A 23173-nucleotide genomic window follows, 5' to 3' on the forward strand; every position below is an offset into this window, starting at 1 on the left:
ATTTTTGTAAAATTTTATTTCTTCAATATTTAAATCTCAAGATAAGATTTTCTAGGCTTGAAGATGGCGCAATTTACATGAAGAAGGTAAGATATACTAAAATAGGGCCTTAGGGCTTAACAAATTAGTGGATCCTTTTCCCTCAGCCCTTTTTATGCCCCACGATTTTGCTAGTTCAAAAATCAAAGATAAAGGTGTAGCTGGATCAAAAAAGCAATAATTATAATGCATCCCCAAGTAGGATTTCAAGTAGGATTTGAACCTACGACCAGTCGATTAAGAGTTGACCGCTCTATCATTGAGCTACCACAATGTGAAAAAGGCTCAAATTTGAAGGTCTTGGGCCGTCAAATTTTATAAAATCCAATGGACCAATAGGTCCAATTGACATCGAATTTTTCATTGTCAAATTTTATTTTTTTTTGACAAGCCGAAACTATCAAATTAATGAAGGATGAGAGAAATTCAACAGCTCTAAACCGTCAAATCTAGGAACATTAAGAATTTCAACGGTCTTAGACCATCAAAATTCAGTTTCTAAATTCGTGGGCCTTGGCCAGTCAAATTTTTCTGTCGATTTTTTCAATTTTCACGTAGTGTACTGAGGATAAGATAGACCATACCAAAAATATCTGATTGAAGATCAGCAGGAAAACATGACTAGGGTTTTCTCATCCTAACAAGAAGCCCCATCAATTTATCAAGTTTCCACATAAAGATCCAAGACTGATGGTCAGGTGGTCAAGCTCTCTAAATCAAGCAAAATTATATGTGAAACAGATGAACAGTAACAACATGCATTTAAGATCAAAACACAATTTAATCCAAGTATTTGGACAAATCTGACATTGATTAAATTCAAAAGAATTGTGCTGGAGTGACACAGGATTACTGTGATTCTCACAATTCTGAAGTGGACATGCATGCATAACCGTAGATGGTTTTTACTCATATCACGAGAAAACACATTTATAGTTATGTGCACATCCCACGTCAGACTTGTGAGAATCGCAGTAAATACTTTTTGTCATTTCGGCATTTTCTAATTCAAAATCAAACTCATAAACTGAAAATTAAAATAAGAAGTTGGGAATCCTAACAAAATTTCCTTCTAGCTAGATCTACCTTAATAACACAAATCAAAATCATTAAAAAACAGAACTCATGGAGACCAAAACAAAATCGACCATGCCTGTCCTGTTAAAAAATGCATGGTTCAATAAATTCCTCTTAGCTGCGGACTCGGTCACCTTGGCTCCTCTGGGGTCCTTCTTCTCCACGCTCTTGATGACTCCAACAGCAACGGTCTAGCGCATGTCCCTCACTGCAAAATGACCCAATGGAGGGTACTCGGAGAAGGTCTCCACCACCATGGGCTTGGTTGGAATCATTGTCACGAATCAGCATCACCATTCTTCAAGAACTTGGGCTCCTTCTCAATCTCCTTGCCAGATCGCCTGTCAATCTTGGTCAAGATTTCAGAAAACTTAACCGTAAAGTAGCTGGTCACTATTGTAAATTAGGCAATTAAGGGATGATTATAAAAATGTCATCCATAAACTACAAATTCCTATTATTATCATGAATATATCTTTTTCTCTCTTTCTGACTATTTTCGCATATAGGAGCTTGATAGAGATACAAATTATGTTGAGAAAAAACTCACCTGCACCATATTGTTGAGTGATTTACTAGAGGCAAGTCCTAATTGCCTGTCCTTCCATGAAATTCCATTGCATACAAGTTCGATCTTAAATGATCAGCAAGATCTTCTATATCCAAACCGGTGCTCTTTGCCCGGCCTGATTTCAAGAACTAGATTAGGATTGCTCTCTCAATACTCAACTCTATCAAAAGACAAAAGTCTAGTTTACTCAGTAAGTTTATGTAAGAAAAGTCATCATCATCAAAGCCTTATCCCAAAAGTATGTGGTCAACTAACGTTCTTATAGAAGTCCATTATGAAAAGAAGAAATCATCCAAAAGCCATATCAGTGGTAGGGAAGAACTAAAAAAAATCATGGAAGATAAACATCACCAAAGCTTTATCCCAAAATTTCAGGGTCGGCTAGACAGATCTCACTGGCTCATTCAATCTATCTATGTCAATGTTTCTAGTAAATATAAGTGTGCTCATAACCACACTCACTACCTCAGTGCAGTGCTACTTGCTATTCCTCTCGTTCCTTTATAACCAATTATGGAAGAAAAAAATGAAGCAAAAAAGAAAATCTATTTATTAGAAATTTTAGAAAAATAGAAAAATCCCAATTCCAACTAGGGAAGGGATTCAAGGGCCTTATATCCTCATAGAGTACATCCATCATTGAATCAATGACCACAATATGATGTAACATGAGGAAGGAATTGAAGAAACTGGACCACAACTTACAAGTGTCCTAAAATGGAAAAACAATAATATGAAGAGTGAGACTAACTGGAGAAGTTGCACAGAATTTATATATTTATCATAAATATCCTAAAAATAAAAAAGTTAATAATAAAATAGTTTAAAATCTATACTTCATACCAGTTTTATGGGTCACACATCTTCTTCACAGCTTTACAGAGACCAAACGCAGTCTAATATAACAGGATTTGACAATTTATAGCCTGAGTAATATGGCCAAAATTCTGTCTTTTAGTCCATCATATCTCCTAGATGTGTCTCCCTTACACAATTGTCGCTCAGCACAAACTCTAGAGCCTTCGTGGCAACAGGGAATCTCTTCATCTTGCCTACTGACTTTGCATGGTTTAGAATGGCAAAAGAAACCATGTTGGGCTTACATCCAATATCAAGATGACTTCCCACAACTTACTTCTTTGAAGCATGGCATTTAAAATGGGATTGTATATACCAATACTTGGGACAAGTCCACATTCCAATATTTGGTCCCACAGATGAAGGGCAGCAGATAACTTTCCTACCTTGCAAAGGTCGTAGATAAAGGACGCACACGTAACAACATCTGGCGTCAAGCCCCTGCTATGCATATCCCTTAACAAATGCTTCACCAAGAAACGATTCCCCTCCCTTATGGAAGCATGTATGAAGTTGTGTCAAGGGCAAATCTTGTGTCCTTAAAATTCCTAAAAATTTGGTACGCAACTCCAAGTAACCCTTTCTTGCAAAAGTTGTCCCTAAGCACGTTAAAACTGACTACAATGGGCTTGGGCTCATTGCTAATCATAGATTCCAAGAGCTTAAAACATTCCGAGAGCTTCCCAACTGTACAGAAATACTGAATCAAATGAATTGTACCAACTACATTAAGCTTAACATTTTCAAATTCCATGCAGTACAAGACCCCCCTTCGGATCATTGAAGAGTCTCCCAACTTGCATGCTGTAGACAAAATGGTATTAAAAGAGACCAAATCAGGCCCACTTGCGACCCATTGAAAACGATTGAATAGCTCCAACGCTTTGTCCATATTTTTTTCTCTGCAAAACCTCTTCAAAATTGTGTTATACGTCATATTATTTGGCGTGAAACCCTTTTCCATCATATTCTTCATCAAGAAAAATGCTTCACTTGATCTATTATTGCAACATAAACTATGAAAATAGATATTCTAAACAAAAATATCCACTGAAGAGGCACTACATATAACATTGAGCAAGAGCTCATTGGCAATACTGATTCTGCCAGCTTTTAAGAGCCCACCACCCAAAGCAGTGTAAGTAAATGGATCGGGAGAGAACCCCTTTTGATCCATAACCCAAAGAAGCTCACAAGCTTCAAAAGAAAACCCTAGGCAGGTCCCCCGTCTCTTACCACATATCACTATCTCATTAGTCAAAGAAGTAATGGAATTTATTAAAGCATACGAGACCAACTTTTAAATAATTATTTAAATTTTTTTTAGGCACACCAGAAATCAGGTTCATGAGTACTTCCAAGTCGTATTAAAATCTTCATGAATCATTAATTTAGAGAGTTTCTATTGCCGCACCAATTTTTACTAATGCCTTACCAACTATGCAATTCTGTGGTGATTTATATGGGAATTGGTGTGGCATTAGTAAAATTTGGTGTGGCAATAGTAACTCTCTTAATTTATAAATTTTATAAGAAATAAAGCAACAAAGAACCATTTATTTGCTTGGGACACACACATAAGATTAGGAGTGTCAATTAGGGGTATAACTTGGTTTGGTTTGAAGTCAAATTAGAATCGAACTAACATAGGTCGATTCCACTAAATAAGAATCAAATCCGAACCAAGTTCCATTGGTACCAAATCAACTCAAACCAGACTTTCAAATCAACTCAAACCAAACTAAAGTCGGTTTGGTTTTGTTTAATTCTATGAGTTGACAATATTCTATAAATTGTAAGTAATATTTCTTAATGAAAAATCAATATATAATAAATATAAATTTTCATACAATAAATCACTAATCTATTCATAAAAAGTCATTAGTTTATCCATAAAAGATTGTTAATTTATGTCTTAACTCCTTAAATAATTCATAATAATAATAATAATCATTATTAATATTATATATTACATAAGGGTTTGGTTCAATTCTATATAAGCTTGATTCGAGAATCAAATCAAATTGATCGATTCTCCATTTTCATAACTAGGAATCGAAATCGAATCAAACCACTCTAAAACTATTGTTTGGTTCGGTTCTTGGTTTGAACCAGACAAAATTGCAACCTTAGTGCCAACGGATCTTCTAATCATTGTGAATCCAAAATAAATCCAATAAGATATAATTTATTATTGCATCGGGTTTTCATCAAATCCTAAAAATGTGATCCAATAACAATTGAGTCATACTAGAGTAGCATTGAAATTGACATCGTTTTGGACATCGGTGTGGACAAAACCATAGATACTTCTCACTAATATCTCGATGAAAAACATCTATGATTCTATAGACTCATCCGCGTCAACGATGTTTGAAGCATTGTCAATTTCAATGTTACTTCAGCATTTTATCAAAAAGCACACATAAAAAATGAAATAAAAAAAAATCATAATTTTATTTATAAAATAAATATTTAAATGATTAATTATTAATTATTAATTATTTTTATCAAAAAAATTTAAAATAATTTAAATCAATCCTTTTTTTTCTTTTTTTTCTTTTTTTTTTTTTAATTTGAATAATTAATTTTAAATTATATCAATATTTATTTTATAAATAAAGTTAGAGAGCTTCTATTGGCACCCTAATTCAAAAAAGAGAAAGAAAATAATAAGTAAAAGTTGGGGTTCCAAAATAAACTATCTCATTATTTGCTACATTTGATCTATTTTTTTTTGTTTAGGATTTTATCTGAACTTAAGCATAATTGAAAACAACTGTTAAAATTGTTTGAACGAGTGTTATAATGTTGAGATTATAATTTGAGTCAAACTTTTATAATGTTTGAAGAATGTGTTTTAATCTTTAATTGGGGAGTGATAAATAATTTAAGAAATTGGGGTGTAATAATTCAAATCTTTCCCAAAAAATAATTTTATAATAATTATTATAAAAGTCAAATTAAAATAATGTTTTTTTGAATTTTTTAAGTAATTCTAAAAAATATTCTATTAAAATTTTAAAGTTGTGCCCAAAAAGTAGAAAAGGATTTGTGTACACATCGAAAGCCAGTGTGGAGACACAAAAAATAAAAATATTAATAATAATCACATAAAGTATTAAAAAAGTGAAAAAGAGTACGTGTCTAGACAATGAGAGGAAAGAAAGAACCACCAAGGGGGCGGTTGAATGGTACTGAAATGGGGTCAAGGAGTCTGCTCCTTCTTTGGTCTCAAGTTCGAATTCTATTACCCATAAAAAATCTTGGTGGCCATGCATTGTTTCACGTAAGTGGGGTGAAGCTTGGATGCGGGGCATAGGGACTAGTCTGGTGTGCGCAAGCTGACCAGGATACCCTTCATTATCAACAAAAAAAATATATATATATAAAAATAAAAAGAAGGAAGAAAGAAAAAGAGGGAGAGAAGACTTGACTTTAAATACGTAAAATCTCCTTGGATCCTAATTATTTCAATATAACCCCTTTGAATTTTTTATTTAATGTTAGGGGAAATTATCAAATCAGAAGAGAAAAAGTTGAAAATTCCTAAAATGGTAGACTTCATTTTAATTTTGAAAATGATAACTTACCACTTTTGAAATTAAAATATTTTACACATGTAGGACAAGAAATATTGTTTTATAAAGTGAAAAATTTTAGTAATATATTTTACTAAAATTATAGCAGAAAATATATTTATTATTTATAAATGATCCAGATGAGATGTTGATTGTGTCATCGATACTCTCTCTGTAGATATTTTAAATCAGGTTAGGCTAAAAAAATCAAATAAATTGACAATGATCAACCCATGGGGAAAGACTTGGATAAAAGGCTTTTTTATTATTATTTTATATTTGAGAAACCTTGACAAATTTTCAAAATGATGACATGCCCCTCTTGATTCCTTTTCAAAGATGACTTCAATGCACTTATCATTATCTTCGTCGCGAACAACTTATTGTCACCTCGTCATCATCATCTTACCCAAGTGGTTGAATATAAATCATCGAGATCGTCACCTTGATAAATAAATAAAATATCAACGGTCTCACTACTTAATATCAACATGATTGTCTCTTTGAAAAATCTATCATGTTGCACTTCATGTTTTGAAATTCTTTTAAAAAACAGAGTGAGTTGGAATTGGAATTTTGTTATATTTAACTCACGAAAAGGTAAACCCTGTAAAAAATGATGCTTCCACTTAATTGTCTGTATTTCATTCCAGGGAGTCAAAGTTGTCAAGCTTTTTTTATTCAATGGTATGTATGAAACATATTGGTGTGCAATATATATTTTTGGGGTTCAAATCGTATGCAACAAGCATGGAGGGTACATATCCTCCTCCCACATTTCAAACTTTGCCAATTAGGACCCTCCAAAACATAAAATTAGAAAGATTCTCCTTGTAGAACAAAACGCTAAAATTGATTTTATATTTTATATATATATATGGGTCCCTTGGGCACCAAACAATTTGCCCAACATGTTTTGTCCTACATGGGTTAGAAGTTTTGGAATAGGCTGATTTTTTGTGAAGCTGATCTCTACACCATAGAGATTATCCTCACCAAAAATCAGTCCATTCTAAAACTTCTAATCCCATCACAAATGGTTTACAAAAAATGGATGGTCCACGATATATATATAGGGTCCTGTTCAACACCCAACATTTTGCCCAACAATTTGTCTAACATGTTTTGTTATATATATATATATGGGAAATGTTCAATACCCTACATTTTACCCTATGCTTTACCAAACGTGTTTTGTCCTAGATGGGTTAGAAGTTTTGGAAAGGGCTGATTTTTGGTGAGGATGATCTCTACGATTAGAAGATCCTCCTCACCAAAAATCAGCTCATTCCGAAATTTCTAGTCCCATGTTTACAAGTTGAAAAATCAAGGACCGTCTATTTTTTGTAAATATTTTTATGGGGTTAAAAGTTTTGGAATGGGTTAATTTTTGGTGAGGATGATCTCCTCACTATAAAGATTATTCTCACCAAAAATCAGCCTATTCCAAAACTTCAACCCATGTAAGACAAACACACGTTTGGTAAAACGTAGGGTGGTGAACAGGACCCTATATATATATATATATAGGATCCTGTTCGGCATCCAACCATTTACCTAACAATTTGCCCATCATGTTTTGTCCTACATGGGTTAAAAGTTTTGGAATAGGCTGATTTTTGGTGAGGATGATCTCTATAATTAGAAGACCCTCCTCACCAAAAATCAGCTCATTCCGAAATTTCTAATTCCATGTTTACAAGTTGAAAAATCGTGGACCGTTCATTTTTTGTAAACCATTTTTTATGGGATTATAAATTTTGGAATGGACTGATTTTTGGTGAGGATGATCTCCTCATCATAGAGATCATCCTCACCAAAAATCAATCTATTCCAAAACTTCTAACCCATGTAGGACAAAATACGTAAGGTAAAGTGTAGGATGCCGAACGAGACTCATATATATATATATATATATATATTAAGATTCTCCTTATAGAACAAAACACTAAAATTGATTTTATATTTTTTATATATTTATTGGTAGCGTAGGGAGTATCCCCATTTTAGGTGAGATTAGTCTATCTGGGGTGCATGCACCATCCTACCTGTCATATGTTACGAAATTTAAATAATCATAATTTTATGGAAGGGCACATAGATATTTGAAGTTATGATTTAGAAAGAATCCTGGGGGAATGGACAGTGTTTGTAAATAATAACAATATAAAATAAATTTTGATTTGTTCTACAGGAGAAGCTTCCTAATTTATTGCCTTGGAGAGAATCCTAATTGGCAACGAGGTGTGGGAGGAGGATTTTTACACTCCACGCCGGGTGCATACGAACTGGACTCATAATTTTATATTTGAATCTCAGAGAAAGGACTTTTATATTGATGTACACCCCAAACTTTTATTATGAAACATCCTTTATTCTTTGGCTTTTTATAAGCACATAATTTCATTTCATCTCTATGTTTTTTTTTTTTTTTTATTCTTTGGCTTTTCTTGATGGATGGTCTTTGAACTTCTCGAGCCGATTTATAATACAGGCATTTGCCCTCAAAATAAAATTTAAAAAAATATAAGAATTTTATACTACTACACTAATAATAGTGGCACAAAAAACAGAATGATTCATCACTATTGTTCTTACAAGAATTTTTAATTGCCTTACCTCAACCCACAAAATCCTGATTCCACCCTTGGAACTTTCTATTGAGCTATCAATAGAGGCGGTTGTGTTATAATTGAAAGTTGGTGTGGCAAAATAAGTGGGATTATGATGAAAATTAGGATAAAGAGATAAATCTCTAAAATGAAATTGGAGAGACATTTATAATTTTTATTTTTTTATGAAAAAGAATCGTGAGAAACTAAAAAAAAAAAAAAACATTCTTTACTAACGTGACATGTGCACAAAATCATAGATTTTTTTTCCATAGATTTTTTCCTTAACCTACATAAGGAAAAAAAATCTATGATTCTGTACGCATTCCACATCAATTAAAAAAAATCTTTACTTGGTATTCGGCTGGCATGTTATGGATTTGAAATCTTAGATCTGTTTCCTTGAGATATATAAATTCATATTTTATGAAGATTTGCATTTGTGTATCCTGAGAAAACATATATATGAAAAATCATTATTCATTTATATTTGAATTTGTTTTTAGTCAAATTTATCATTATTCTATAATAAAATTAAAAAAATTAAAAATACAAGTCAAAAAGGTGCCTTTATTAGGTTGTACGCCTCTTTCCACATCTCGCTATCTAAAGGATCTTTAAAAAAAAAAATTGAGGTATTTGTCAAAAATGTATTAGACCGAGCACGGCTGGTCTACCAAAGTATATATGAAACCGAATCTCATCCAATTTTTCAGTAATGGTTCACATTTGTGTTAGGCACACCAGAAATCAGTTTGATGGATGATTCCTAGCCATTTATTTGATTGACGCACGCACAACATTAATTAGGATTATCCATATCTTAAAATGTTCTCCAAACCTGAACCAATAACATTCGGATCATGTCCAAATCAAATCTGATCCAATCCAATTCAAAAATATTTTCCCTCTAGTTGGATCCCAAAATCTTAAGGTTTGTGTACACATCAAAGATCAATGTGAAGACAAAAAAATAAATATATAATTAATAAAAATCATAAAGTATTAAAATAAAGAAGACGTCTCTAATCTCTATGACGTGAGAGGGAAGAAGGAAAAAGAGGGAGAGAAGACTTGACTTTCCTAAATAATTCATCTAATAAACGCGAGATACAATTAATTTAATTTTTAGCCAACAACAAACCAACAACCAGTTTCATCACTTGAATAGAAAAAAATGGGGATTTATAGTATTACTTCCTTCCAAAATTTTAAATACGTAAAATCTCCTTAGATTTTCATTATTTCAATCTAACCCCTTTGAATTTTTATTTTTGAACTTTTTAGTTTCTACTTAATGTTAGGGGAATTATCCAATGGGTAGGGAAATAGTTGAAAATTCTGAAAATAGTAGACTTCATTTTAATTCTGAAAATGATAACTTATAATTTTTGAAATTAAAATATTTTATGTAGAGTAATGATTTTGTAACTCAACATATCAAGTGACTCAAAAACTCAATTGATGTGTATCTTGCAAGAACAATAGATTTTTCCCTTGGGATACACTATTGCACATCCTTATAAAACATGCACAATTGTGTATCCCGAGGGAAAAATTATACAATTCTTGCACTTATCACGTTAATGAGTTTTTAAGTTATCCTGTCAGATTGAATTACAAAATAAGCACCTTTTTACGTTGGTAGAGATGTTCATCATAGGATCAACACAGTACTTTATTTTATAATTTTTGAAAAAAATATGCCCCCCAAGGGGCATATCCCCCATTTTAAGCCAAAATTATCCAAACAACCAATATAATTAAAAATGTGAAAAGGGGTGGACAAAAAAATTAAAAGATTAGTATGTTTTTACTAATTCAAGGTATTTTATAGGGGCGATACCAAAACACCTTGAAAATATTTTCAAACTACATGAACTTTCATAAATGAAGTCCTTCCTTAACCTCTTCAACCTCAAATGTTCCATAGCCATCTTAGTACAAAGCAATGGCTCTGCAAAACTCAAAAACCTCTCCAATTCTATCTCCAAAAACCCTTTTCTCCTTGTTCGAATTGTTGTTGTTGATGTTCTTCTTATTTCTTATACCATCTTCAAATGCAACTACCTTCAACTACCCAGACTTTCAATCATACCCAACAAAGATAAATTTTCAAAGAAATGCCTCCCACGTACCTGGATTCATTAAACTTACAGTAAACCAACGTGATGAGCTCGTTAGCAACAGTGTCGGTCGAGCTGTTTACGCTGAACCCGTGCGCCTTTGGGACTCTACCACTCAAGAATTAGCCAGCTTTGACACACGTTTCACTTTCGAAATCAAAATGCTGTATCCACCAGATGGTGCTGATGGACTAGCCTTCTTCCTTGCTCCCAACAACTCCAACATCCCACCTAATTCAATCGGTAATCTCCTCGGCTTATTTGCTTCCAATTTGAAGTTCAATTCATCACAAAACCCAATTGTTGCTGTTGAATTCGACACCTTTCCGAATGAGTGGGATCCTAGATATGATCATGTGGGTATTGATGTTAACTCGATTGTTTCGGTGGCGACGTGGAATACTACGAATAAGAATGCTTTAAAGAATGGTTCTATTGGTCATGCTTGGGTTAGTTATAATTCAAGAAGCCAAAACTTGAGTGTGTACTTGAGTTATGCTCAAAATCCTGTTTTTAGTAGTCCTATAGTTTCTCATATTGTGAATTTGAGTAATGTTCTACCTGAATGTGTTGATGTCGGTTTCTCAGCGGCTACAGGGTCGTCTTTCGAGTTACATAAAGTTTATTCGTGGGGCTTTAATTCGACAGAACTTAATACTAGCGGAGGTGGAGATGGAGTTATAGGTGGAGGTGGAGGTGGAGGAGGAGGAAAGAATAATATTGGGATGGTGATTGGTTCAGTTGTTGGTGGATCGGTTTTAGTTGGTGGGTTGGGTCTGATATTGTTTGTTTGGTGGAAGAAGAGATCTAAAGCGAAAGAAGAAGATGATGATATAATGAGCGACATGTCCACCGACGATGATTTTGAGAAGGGAACGGGGCCTAAGAGGTTCACTTATAGCGAATTGGCTAGCGTGACAAATAACTTTTCAGAGGAAAGGAAGCTTGGAGAGGGAGGGTTTGGAGGGGTTTACAGAGGTCTCTTGACTGATTCAAAATTGGATGTAGCTGTTAAGAGGGTCTCCCAAGGATCTAGGCAAGGAAAAAAGGAATTCGTCTCAGAAGTGAAGATCATCAGTAGATTGAGACACAGAAATTTGGTACAACTCATCGGTTGGTGCCATCAACGAGCCGAATTACTTCTTGTTTATGAGTTAATGCCTAATGGTAGTCTTGATGCTCATCTCTTCCAAGGGAAAATCACGTTAACATGGGCACTCAGATACAAGATAGCCCTTGGCTTGGCCTCGGCGTTGCTCTTGCATGAAGAATGGGAACAATGCGTGGTGCATAGGGATATTAAATCAAGCAATTTGATGTTGGATTCAAGTTTTAATGCTAAACTCGGAGATTTTGGACTAGCAAGGTTTGTCGATCATGAATTGGGAATGAAAACAACCATGTTGGCTGGGACCATGGGCTACTTGGCCCCCGAGTGTGCTATGACCGGAAAAGCTGGTAAAGAATCGGATGTTTATAGCTACGGAGTTGTTGCATTGGAAATAGCGTGTGGCAGAAGAGCTGTTGAACCTAAGGAGGAAGAACATAAGGTAGGATTGGTAGCTTGGGTATGGGAACTCTATGGAAGTGGAAGACTTCTTGAAGCGGTAGATGCGAGACTAAGTATGGATTTCGATGAGCAACAAATAGTGCAATTGATGATCGTTGGGTTGTGGTGTGCTAATATGGATCTTAATTTAAGGCCTTCTATAAGGCAAGCGATTAGTGTTCTTAAATTTGAAGCTCCATTGCCCGATCTTCCCTATAAGATGACGATTCCCACACATTTCAGGTCTTCAATGAATGTGTGTGGATTCTCTCAAGCATCATCCAGCACAGGTACTGACTCTCATACATATCAAAGTCAATATTCGCATAGCAGTTGCACCACCAACTCATCACAAGTAAGTATTTCCCCTCATTTTTCTGATTCTTCAGCTCTTCTGCACTCGGTGCCTAGATGATGATTTGTACAATGTTTAGGGTAAGTTGTTTGATTGAAATCTTGATGTAATAAAACTTCCTTTTAATGAAAGATTTATCCTACTAATTATATTAATCATTATTTATGAAAAGCCCCAAGAAGCGGTTTTATGCTGAGATCAGGAGTGTCATCAAAAATTTGAAATTAAACTATTTTTTACCAAAAAAGCAGGAGCCAGAGGTGGAGTAGGAGTTGCATGTTGGATATAGAAGAGTCACCCATGTATCTTCGATCATTTTTTTCCCTTTATTTCAAGTTTTGTTCATCATTCCTGGTATATTCATTTTTTTTAAAGACATATTTGATAAATTTGGGGGTCCAGCTCAAAATCAATTGGCGATGAGTGGAGAGGCTAAGGAGTTTATAAGGAGAGAGACAAGGCTGTGTCTGACGTGGGACTAAACTCAACAATATTCATAGAAAGATAGATTTATCCATCTATCCTATCTGATTTAGATTTGGATGCAAGTTTTCTTCTTAATTAACATAGTACTTTGAGAAATCTAGTTAGTGTAAAATATGTCAATTTTGAATGCATAGGTTCTAGAGAATCAGCTTTGTACTTGGCCGGGTATTCCATTGATTAATATCCACAAAGATTGGTTTTTTTCACATGGCAGGGCAGAGCTTAGGGGGAGACCAGAGAGAGCTGTTAATAATCATCACCCACTCTCATGATGGTGGTTGGAATCCTCTCTTGCATTGGAGATTGGGGGGGGGGGGGGGGGGGGGCAACCCCACATTTTGATAAGCTTAGGATTTCAATAGAATTTGTTTTAAGAGTTGGAGTTGAACTAGATTGTTGATTTAATTTGACAAGGTAAGCGACACGTTCTACTAGGTTAAAGGCTCCTCGAAACTTTGGGCTCATGCCATTACACATTTTGTTACTTGTTTCATTATTTTCTTATTATAATACTATAGCTAAGAGAGTTGTGTTGGAGTCACCTCAAGAGAAAACACAAAAATGACCAAAATATTGCCAATGGATGAATGTACACAAACATACATAAATGGAATACAAACATGCATACATACATGTTTTCCATACCATACAAATTTAACGACCCACTTCAAGGCTAGAAGTTATCCTTGAAGCTTCGCTAGAACTAGCCATTGGAACAGGGATGTGAAAAGAAGGAACAGGCATCTTTGGTGGAAGGTTTGGCGTCTTTGCCTCAAATTGAAGAACATGAATTGCCTGCCTTATAGAAGGCCTCAAACTGTGATCAGGGTACGCGCACCACAATCCTACAATCATCAAACACTCCACTTGTTTCACATCAAACTCCTTAAACAATCGTTCATCGATTGCAGTTAGAAGGCTTCCCTTCCCATAGAGGTCCCACACCCACTCCACCAACCCCATTTGAGATTCCTCTTCCATGGGATTGACTGATTTTCTCCCACAAGCTATTTCCAAGGCCACCACTCCGAAGCTAAATACATCGGATTCTTTACTAGCCTTGCCCGTGCTAATGTACTCTGGTGCTAAGTAGCCTAAAGTCCCGGCCAAGCCAGTAGTCTGAGGGCCTAGTTCATGGTCCATGAGCCGAGCTAGTCCAAAGTCACCAAGCTTCACATTGAAACTTGAATCCAACATTACATTGCTCGATTTGATATCACGGTGTACTACACATTGCTCCCATTCTTCGTGAAGGTAGAGCAATCCAGAGGCCAAACCAACTGCTATCTTGTATCTTATAGCCCAAGTGAGAGGACTCCTCTTTCCAAAGAGATGAGAATTGAGGCTCCCATTTGGCATGAGCTCATAGACGAGTAGGAATTCACCTTTTTCATGGCACCAACCGATGAGTTGCACAAGATTTCGGTGCCTCAACCGACTGATGACCTTCACCTCAGTTACATATTCTTTTCTCCCCTGTTTGGAACCCCTGGAGATTTTCTTTACGGCCACAGCTAAATCTAAATCACTCAAGTACCCACGATAAACACCTCCAAATCCTCCTTCCCCCAACTTCCTTTCATCTGAGAAATTGTTGGTTGCTAAGGCTAATTCTTTAAAAGAAAACCTCTTAGGCCCAGCTCCCCTTTCGAAATCACCATTTATCGATGTGAGGTTGGCCCTCTCTTTTTCTTTCCTTGCTTTGCTTCTCCTCGACAGAATTATCCATGCTATACCAACACCACCTATCAAACCAGCTACTGAAACAACCAATCCCACCACCAATCTAATCCTTCTCTCATTATTTCCTTCTGTCTCCTTTATGACCAAATTCGAATTAAATTCCCATGATCGAAGAATATGTCGCTCAACAAACTGACCCGTAGCTGCTGAGAACCCAATTGTAACCCACTCTGGTAGAACTTGCATCAAATCAATAGTGTAAGTAAGAAGAGAATCTCTATTAAAAATAGGATTTAATTCGTAAGTCCAAAACACACTCAGGTTCTTCGTAGTAGCATTGTAAGTAATCCAAACATTAGCGGTATCACCACTGTGTAAACTAGTATTCCATTTGACGTACTTAGCTGAAGCAATCGAGTTGTTGTTGATCCCCACATGTTCGTAAGGAGGATCCCATTCAGGGTTTGGAAAAGAATCAAACTCGACAGAAACAATCTGATTTTGGGCTGTAGCATCACTAGTTGTGGTGTTAAACAAGCCTAGAAATCCACCAACAGAGTTTGGAGGGATCTGAAAGCCAACACGAGCTAGAAAGAATGCTAACCCATGACCATATGAGGGAGCACCCCGGGTGTCGATAATGAATGAGAAATGTGTAGTGAAATCTGATTGCTTTCCACTGGAAGCGTCCCAAAGGTGCACCCTTTCAGAATGGGTAGCTCGAGCAACACGGCTTAAGTAATTGACTTTATTGAATTCTATAGCTCCTACAGAAGGCACAGCATCACCCTCGTAGAGAATGTCGGCGGTATTGGGATCAAACCGAGATATTTTGAAGAAAAGTGAGAGAGTAGAGGGAACAAGAAAGAAGGAAAGAAATAGGAAGAGAAGGACATGGGTGTTTTTAGATGGAAATTTGTAGAATGACATGATCATGATGACTTTTCTTGAGGTAGAGAAAGAGGAGGGATGAATGAGATCAAGAAATGAAGAGTGTTCATACTGCAACTCGACATTTATCATAAATTGCTCCTCTCTTTTTTTCCATGTCTTGATGCTCAAGTATCAACTACTACTATTATTTTATAATTAGATGGCTGTTTGGACTTTGGAAGATAACAATGTCACCACCTCAAATTATAAAGAAAGACCTAATATAAGATTAGGAAGAAACACTTCAACATAATGTTCATACTTGAACAATAATGTTCATGGGAACATAATAAATTGATTTTTACCATGCCAAGCTTCTTCCATTGACCTGGCACGTGTACTAAATTTGATGTAGTACCTTAAAAATCAATCTGAACCATTGATCTGGTGAGATATGTTTTTCTAGAGTAAGTCAATGAGAAGAAATCTTAGTGTCTGGCACGTTAAAATATATTAAAATTTGTTTCTTATGTTTTGGAAGATATATAGTTAGTTAGAATCACTCAAATCTTTTTATTTTTGGGTTTCAATCACAATTCACCATTACTATGACTTATTAAGAGATAAAATAACACAGACAGGATTCACGCAGCCAAGTTCAGCTTCATAAGGTTCACTGATTTGAATCTTTTTTTCCATGAGTCTGCCATAACTCTGAAACAGGTTCTCATATTGTGTAATATTGAATAGGTATCAACAGAAATTTCATAGTGAGTCAAGTGATCTTTCAAAAGAGGAGTAGCTGAGAAATCAGATCCACAAGATAACAATTGTATAACTTTAAACTCGAGGGATTAACATAAGAGACTAATGACAATCTAACACTCTTTTTTCAGACGCCCCATGTGCTCCCTGACCTGCTCGTTACAGAATCATAGATCTTTTTCTTGTGGAGTCGTGATAATCTGACTCCCCCCACATGGCATACTCAAAATACTCTCCTAACATGGCATGTGCTAGAACCATAGATTTTTGCCTTGGGATACACATCTGCACATCCCCATAAATATTTGTAGTTGTGTATCCTGAGGCAAAAAAGATCTATGGTTCTAGCACATGCCACATCAGGAGAGTATTTTGAGTGTGCAGCGTGGGGGAATCAGAAAATCATTACTCTTCTCTTGTGTACCCCCGATGCAAAGGATCTGAAAAAAGAGCGACAGATTATCATGACTCAACATAAAATAAAGGGTCGTGATAAACCGATGCAGTTGACGTGGCATGTGCAAAAATCATAGATCTTTTTCTTCGGGATACACAAGGAAAAAAGATCTATGGTTCTGTGCACACATGCCACGTCAACCGCATCAGTTTAATGTTAGTCTAAAATAAAAAGTCAACAGCCTTGGATAGAGAATTGGGTGACGCATCATGTTCAATGCATTTAAAGAGTTTTCTTCGAATGTAGATTATTTAGATAGAATGAGGCACAATAATTTAGTAGCATTTGCTTTTCAAGGGTCAACTCTACCATCTGCTTTCCAATTATTAATATATAATACCTCTTATACCTTTCAAAACAAAATAAAAAAGAGCTTTCTTCACGAGGACGGCCGCCCTAGGAAGGATTCAAACGATAGATTTGTTGATGCGGCGTGATTGGTGTGGGGCGAGTTGCTGTGTGTTATGTATAGAAAATGGAGAATCATCGGACCATCTTCTAATCCATTGCAAATTTTCCCATGACATGTGGGCTCATTTTTTTAAGTTATTTGGGGTTTCAACATGCTTACCGAGATCAGTTAAGGATATCTTCATTAGTTGATCGTTAATTGGACACGCGTTTGGTGGTACAAAGAGGACGTTGTGGAACTTTATGCCTTCCGCAATTTGTTGGGGGGTGTGGATTGAAAGGAATTGGCGCATTTTCGATATCTTTTGTTGGTCCAAAGTTTTTAAGGAGCTTAGGGGTTTGTTTTTAAAAGAATTTGTGTTTAGGTGGGATGGGATTTGTTGTTCTGTTCGTGAGTAGTTTTGTCTTGTAAGGTTCTCTCATATTGGTCATTTCGACCGATTTGGTTTTGATTCATGAATACAATGCTGTTTATCAAAAAAAAAAAAAAAGAGCCGTTCTAATCCAACACTGCACCGATCACGGGTGGATTTACAGTGGGGGCACAAGAATTTTCAAAATTAAAGGATTTATGAGCTATTGTGATAGATAGCAGCGGCGGATTTATGAGCTATTACCAGGGACAGTATTGTTAAGTGATGCTTGTCTTTGGATCAAACAAACTTTCACCTTTGAGTCCCTGATACATCCAATACAGCCTCGTCCAGCCAAAGCTGAAGAAATAAATCACATTATCTAATGGAAAAAAAAAATGGTCCGAAACTCATAAGGTTTTCCTTCTTGAGGGGAGAGCCCTTTGTTTATTGTTTCTATTTTACATGACCTCGATGAATTTAATACGTACGATCTAACTTATGGCTTCAAATAGTCTCACGTAGAATACGTCTCACTTAACCACATAATTCAAGGTTTGCTAGTGCAGTTGATTGCTATCAGTTTTTTCTGGAAGAAGATTGGTCCACCTCTAATGTATATTTCTTTCCAGTCATTTATGATTTTATCTCTAATACAAACGGGCGGAGCCAGGATTTTGCCCATGTGGGAGCAACCAAGAGTAGAAATTTTTTTGTGAGGACAACTACGAGTGAAAAATAATATTTGTGGGGGCAATAGTGACAGATATTTGAATGCATTGTGACTAGCATGCATTATTTAAGCATATGCTTTATGTATTTTTGTACCCTTAAGAGGCCCTCATATGTCTAATGTGGATGTCCATTCCCAGCAATAAGAGTCGTTCGCATGGGATTATTATAATTGGTACCATGGCATCATGTGAATGTGATCTTTCAATTTTCCATATACTCTATATCTTTTTCTTCTCTTTTTATAGATACAGAAAAAATTTATTAGCAGTTCAAATGAGGAGAAAAATATTGGAGGTCAAGCAGACTAGCCTAAAGAGGAAAAATGAAAACAAACACTCAATGACTCCATAAGGGAGACCAAGTGAAAACTCAGTCAAGCTCACACCTAAAGAGAAAATCTTCATAGAAAGGGGGAAAAAAAAAAAAAGGACCTTCAAAATCCTTAATAGCTTTACAAAAAAAAACCCTCAAATGGAAATGATGACTTGGAATGGGATATTCCTTTCCTTAAAAAACCGAGCTATTCCACTCCTCCCAAATTCCCCAACACATGGTACGACCTATCTGTTTATAAACAATGAAACAAGGAAGTTATATAACGAGGAATGTACCAACGTAGATTGAATAGGAGAATGAAATGAAACCAAACCCCATGAGTGAAAGGACATTGAATGCGAGCCCATGATCGTATGAGGAAGCACCATGGGTGTCAATAATGAATGAGAAATGTGGGGTAAAGTCTGATTGCTTTCCACTGGCAGCGTACCAAAGGTGCATACTTTCAGCGCAGGTAGCTCAACCAAATCTAGATAAGAAATTGACTTTATTGAATTCGATAGCTCCTATAGAGGGCACATCATTGCCCTCATAGAGAATGTCGGTGGTATTGGGATCAAATCGAGATATTTTGAAGAAAAGTGAGTGAGCAGAAGAAACAAGAAAGAAGAAAAGAAAGAGGACATGGGTGTTTTTAGATGGGAATGGAGTTGGAAAGCTGTAGGACATGATCCTGACTTTTCTTGATGTAGAGAAAGAGAAGGGATGAATGAGTTCGAGAAGTGAAGAGTGTCATGAACACACTCAACAGAAATGATCCTTTCTGTGTTTTTCCATGTCCATAAAACCATAGATTTTTTTCCTCAAGATACAAGAGAAAAAAAAATTCAATGGTTCTGTGCACACTCGAGTGCCATGTAGTAAGGAGTCAGGCCACCATTTTTCTTTTATATTTATGGGGCAGGATTGTGATCCAACGTGTTTTGTAAACTGGCGTTAAAAGTTTCGGAATTGGCTGATTTTTGGTGATGTAATATCTATGTATACATAACACATGGGATAAATCATTGGATCTTGATCGTGGCTCTCTCTCTCTCTCTCTATATATATATATATATATAGGGAAATGTTCAGCACCCTAAGTTTTACCACACACTTTAACAAACGTTTTTTGTCTTACATGGGTTAGAAGTTTTGGAATGGGCTGATTTTTGGTGAGGATGATCTCTATGATTAGAAGATCATCCTCCCCAAAAATCAGCCCATTCCGAAATGTTTAGCCCCATGTTTACACGTTGAAAAATCGTGGACCGTCCATTTTTTGTAAATCATTTTTGATGAGGTTAGAAGTTTTGGAATGAGCTGATTTTTGGTGAGGATGATCTCCTCACCATAGAGATCATCCTCACCAAAAATCAGCTCATTCCAAAACTTCTAACCCATGTAAGACAAAACACGTTTGGTAAAGTGTGTGGTAAAGCTTAGGGTGCTGAACGGGACCCATATATATATATATATATATATATATAATGCCCTAACAATAAGTGTGCGTCCATGGCATACTAACATGTGAGCCCACCGTGTGATCACTACTCTTGTCTTGACTGCAATCGCCAACCTAAGTTTGCTCGGGACTGTATTGTTGAATGAAATGTCTTCCGCTCATGCCCATTTGCACCTTTGAGTCCATGATCTCATCCAATACAGCCCCAACCAGCCATGAGCCAACACTGAAGAAATAAACTACATTATCTATAGGGTAAAAATAAGGGGCCGAAGCTCATCAGGTTTTCTTTCTAGGGGGTTTGGAGGGCCTATAAGTTTACTGTTTCCATTTTACATGACCTCAATGAATTTAATATGGTCAAACTTATGGCTTCAGATAATCTCGCATCCACATACATAGAAATAGAATACATATTACTTGAATCAAGGACTAAATATCCCCCACAAAATTCAAGTTTGCTACTGCAGATGATTGCTATCAGCTTTTTTCTGGAAGAAGATTGATCCAAGTAGAACAGCAATGCCCATTATTGCAATGGTGAACATTACTAATCTCTGCGATAAGCCAATTGGTGGTTGCCTTCTTTCAGCATCTTGCTCTCTTTCAGGCGCACTACTGGGTGGTTCACTTCACAGTCCACATATCAAAATCCTTAAGATGTTAAAAAACAAGGTAAGAGAATCTAAATTATTTATTTCATGTAAATGATAATGAGTAGTTTAAGATCCTAACATTATACATGAACACCATAAAACGAACCAGATTGCTTCAGTTTGTGAAAGCTTTCAACTACGTTAAAATACCCCGCTAAGTCAGACAAAACAGAGATCTAATACATATTTGTTGGAAAAATTTGTTACACTGGCCAATACAGAGGATTAAAGTAAAAAAATGGGGTTTTTCACAATCTCAACAAAAAAAGGAAAGAATTTCCAAAAATTGGGAAAAACTTTGATTTCTTACTTTATCCTAAATGTCAACAATCGTGCGTGAGTGAATTAGGTGTACAGCTTCAGGTGACAGACAGCTTGATCAGATCAGATTTTCCAGAAAAATAAAAATGCCACACAGGTACTGGCATTGATATCAGACTTATCATTGTCGTCATCAAAACCTAATCCCAAAATATCAGGGGTAGACAGACTGTAGGTAGGACTCAAATTACAAACTACTAATTCATTAGCATAAATAAATTATAACTATCTAATCATAATCTTATTTACAATTTATCATCACCACCACCAAAACCTTATCCCAAAAATTTGGAGACCGCTAAACAAGCATTTTTCCTCTATTCAATTCTGCGTTCATATTTTTCCAATTTTTTAAAGGATGTTTGTATTTGACTTGTACCCAAATTTGAAGCGGATATCCAAGTCAGATGTATATGCCTCTGCAGTCATATTCACTCTTCTTATGTCAATCCATGTCCTTTTGTTTCTTCCTCTTGTTCTTTTAGAACCTCTAACTTGCATGTTCGTTCTAATTGGGGATGTAATCAGTGTTTGTTATTCATGATCAAACCATCTCAATCGACTTTCTATTAGTTTATTGCATATTGTGGCTACTACTACATTTTCACAAGTGCCTCCATCTCTAATTTATCTTTCTTTCCACTCATTTATCTCAGGATCCTCGTCTATGCTACACATATATTGTGTTGACTCCCTCGCTAACCTTATCAATTAAGGGTCCCGTTCAACAACAAATATTTTGGCAAAACATTTTTCAAAACATGGGTTAGAGGTTTTGGAATGGGCTGATTTTTGGTGAGGATGATCTCTACGGTGAGGAGATCATCCTCACCAAAAATCAGCCCATTCCAAAACTTCTAGCCCCAGTTTTCATGTTGAAAAATCGTGGACCGTCCATTTTTTGTAAACCATTTTTGATGAGGTTAGAAGTTTTTGAATGGGCTGATTTTTGGTGATGATAATCTCCTCACCGTAGATATCATCCTCACCAAAAATCAGCCCATTTCAAAACCTCTAACCCATGTTTTGAAAAATGTTTTGCCAAAATGTTTGTTGCTGAACATTTCCCATCAATTAATACTACATCCTAAGCAAACAATATACATAAAGGGACCATTTGTTTGCCAATGAATTTTGAGTTGTTCCATGCAAGATTTAAAATGTCACATCGATTGAATTTTGAGTTGTTGCCATACTATGTGTGCTCTTTAGTTTCCTCCAGCCTCCTAGTTCTTAAGTTGCCCGTATGGTCTTCATATAATAATATTTTCATACACCAATTCATTAAAATTTTGGTGAAGCAGCCACATATTCTCTAAAAAAAAATGTAGATCTATCAATCTTCAATCCAGCTCAAGATATAATAAAAAGTAATCCGATGTTGGATTAGGAATATTAAACTAGATGGCCGAGCTAAAATGCTCCTCCCACAAGTGGCCTATTAGGAATCTATCCAACCAAGATACAATACGATAAGATTTTCCCATCCATTGGACCAGGTATAGATCTCCCTCCCCCCCCCCCACAGGCAAAGGAATGTCCATCAACATATTATGATTGATGAATTTCCCCAATCTTTTCATTTTCCTAGTTACCCTTGAGACTACTTTCCTTCCAAAAGAGCATCGTATGACAGTGAAGCCACCCCCAAGACACCATTGATGATCCCAATACATGCCCACATCATCAAGTTCCCCCCAAAAATAGATTAAGTTCACCTTAAAAAAAAATTGACATCAAGAAAGCACCTTCCACTTCAACAAAAAAGGGCTTGTTTCAGGTTGAGTAGGCAACCATATGGAGAACAAATTGGTAATTCCCTTCTATGATATCTTGCAAGACTTCTCCAAGAGCAGTCTCATATTGAGAAGGTTTCAGGTAAGTT

General features: G+C 35.8%; 1 protein-coding gene and 1 pseudogene across 1 annotated transcript; one reads left to right on the top strand and one right to left on the bottom strand.

The window, feature by feature from the left end:
- Positions 1–10634: 10634 nt before the first annotated feature.
- Positions 10635–12958, top strand: LOC147381739 (L-type lectin-domain containing receptor kinase IX.1 pseudogene; annotated as a pseudogene).
- A 950-nt stretch (positions 12959–13908) lies between these two features.
- LOC147381740 (L-type lectin-domain containing receptor kinase IX.1-like) lies at positions 13909–15923 on the bottom strand. Its single transcript, XM_086430026.1, has one exon. It carries the CDS (start codon positions 15871–15873, stop codon positions 13909–13911), a length of 1965 nt encoding a protein of 654 aa, XP_086286152.1. The 5' UTR covers positions 15874–15923.
- Between the last annotated feature and the right edge of the window lie 7250 nt (positions 15924–23173).

This window comes from Akebia trifoliata, unplaced genomic scaffold, assembly GCF_017979445.1.
Source record: "Akebia trifoliata isolate Shusen 1 unplaced genomic scaffold, ASM1797944v1 Contig00282, whole genome shotgun sequence".
Classification (NCBI taxonomy): Eukaryota; Viridiplantae; Streptophyta; class Magnoliopsida; order Ranunculales; family Lardizabalaceae; genus Akebia; species Akebia trifoliata.

Bases quoted from the DNA above. Each gene is read 5' to 3' on its own strand.
- LOC147381740 (XM_086430026.1), bottom strand. From the start codon at position 15,873: ATGATCATGTCATTCTACAAATTTCCATCTAAAAACACCCATGTCCTT.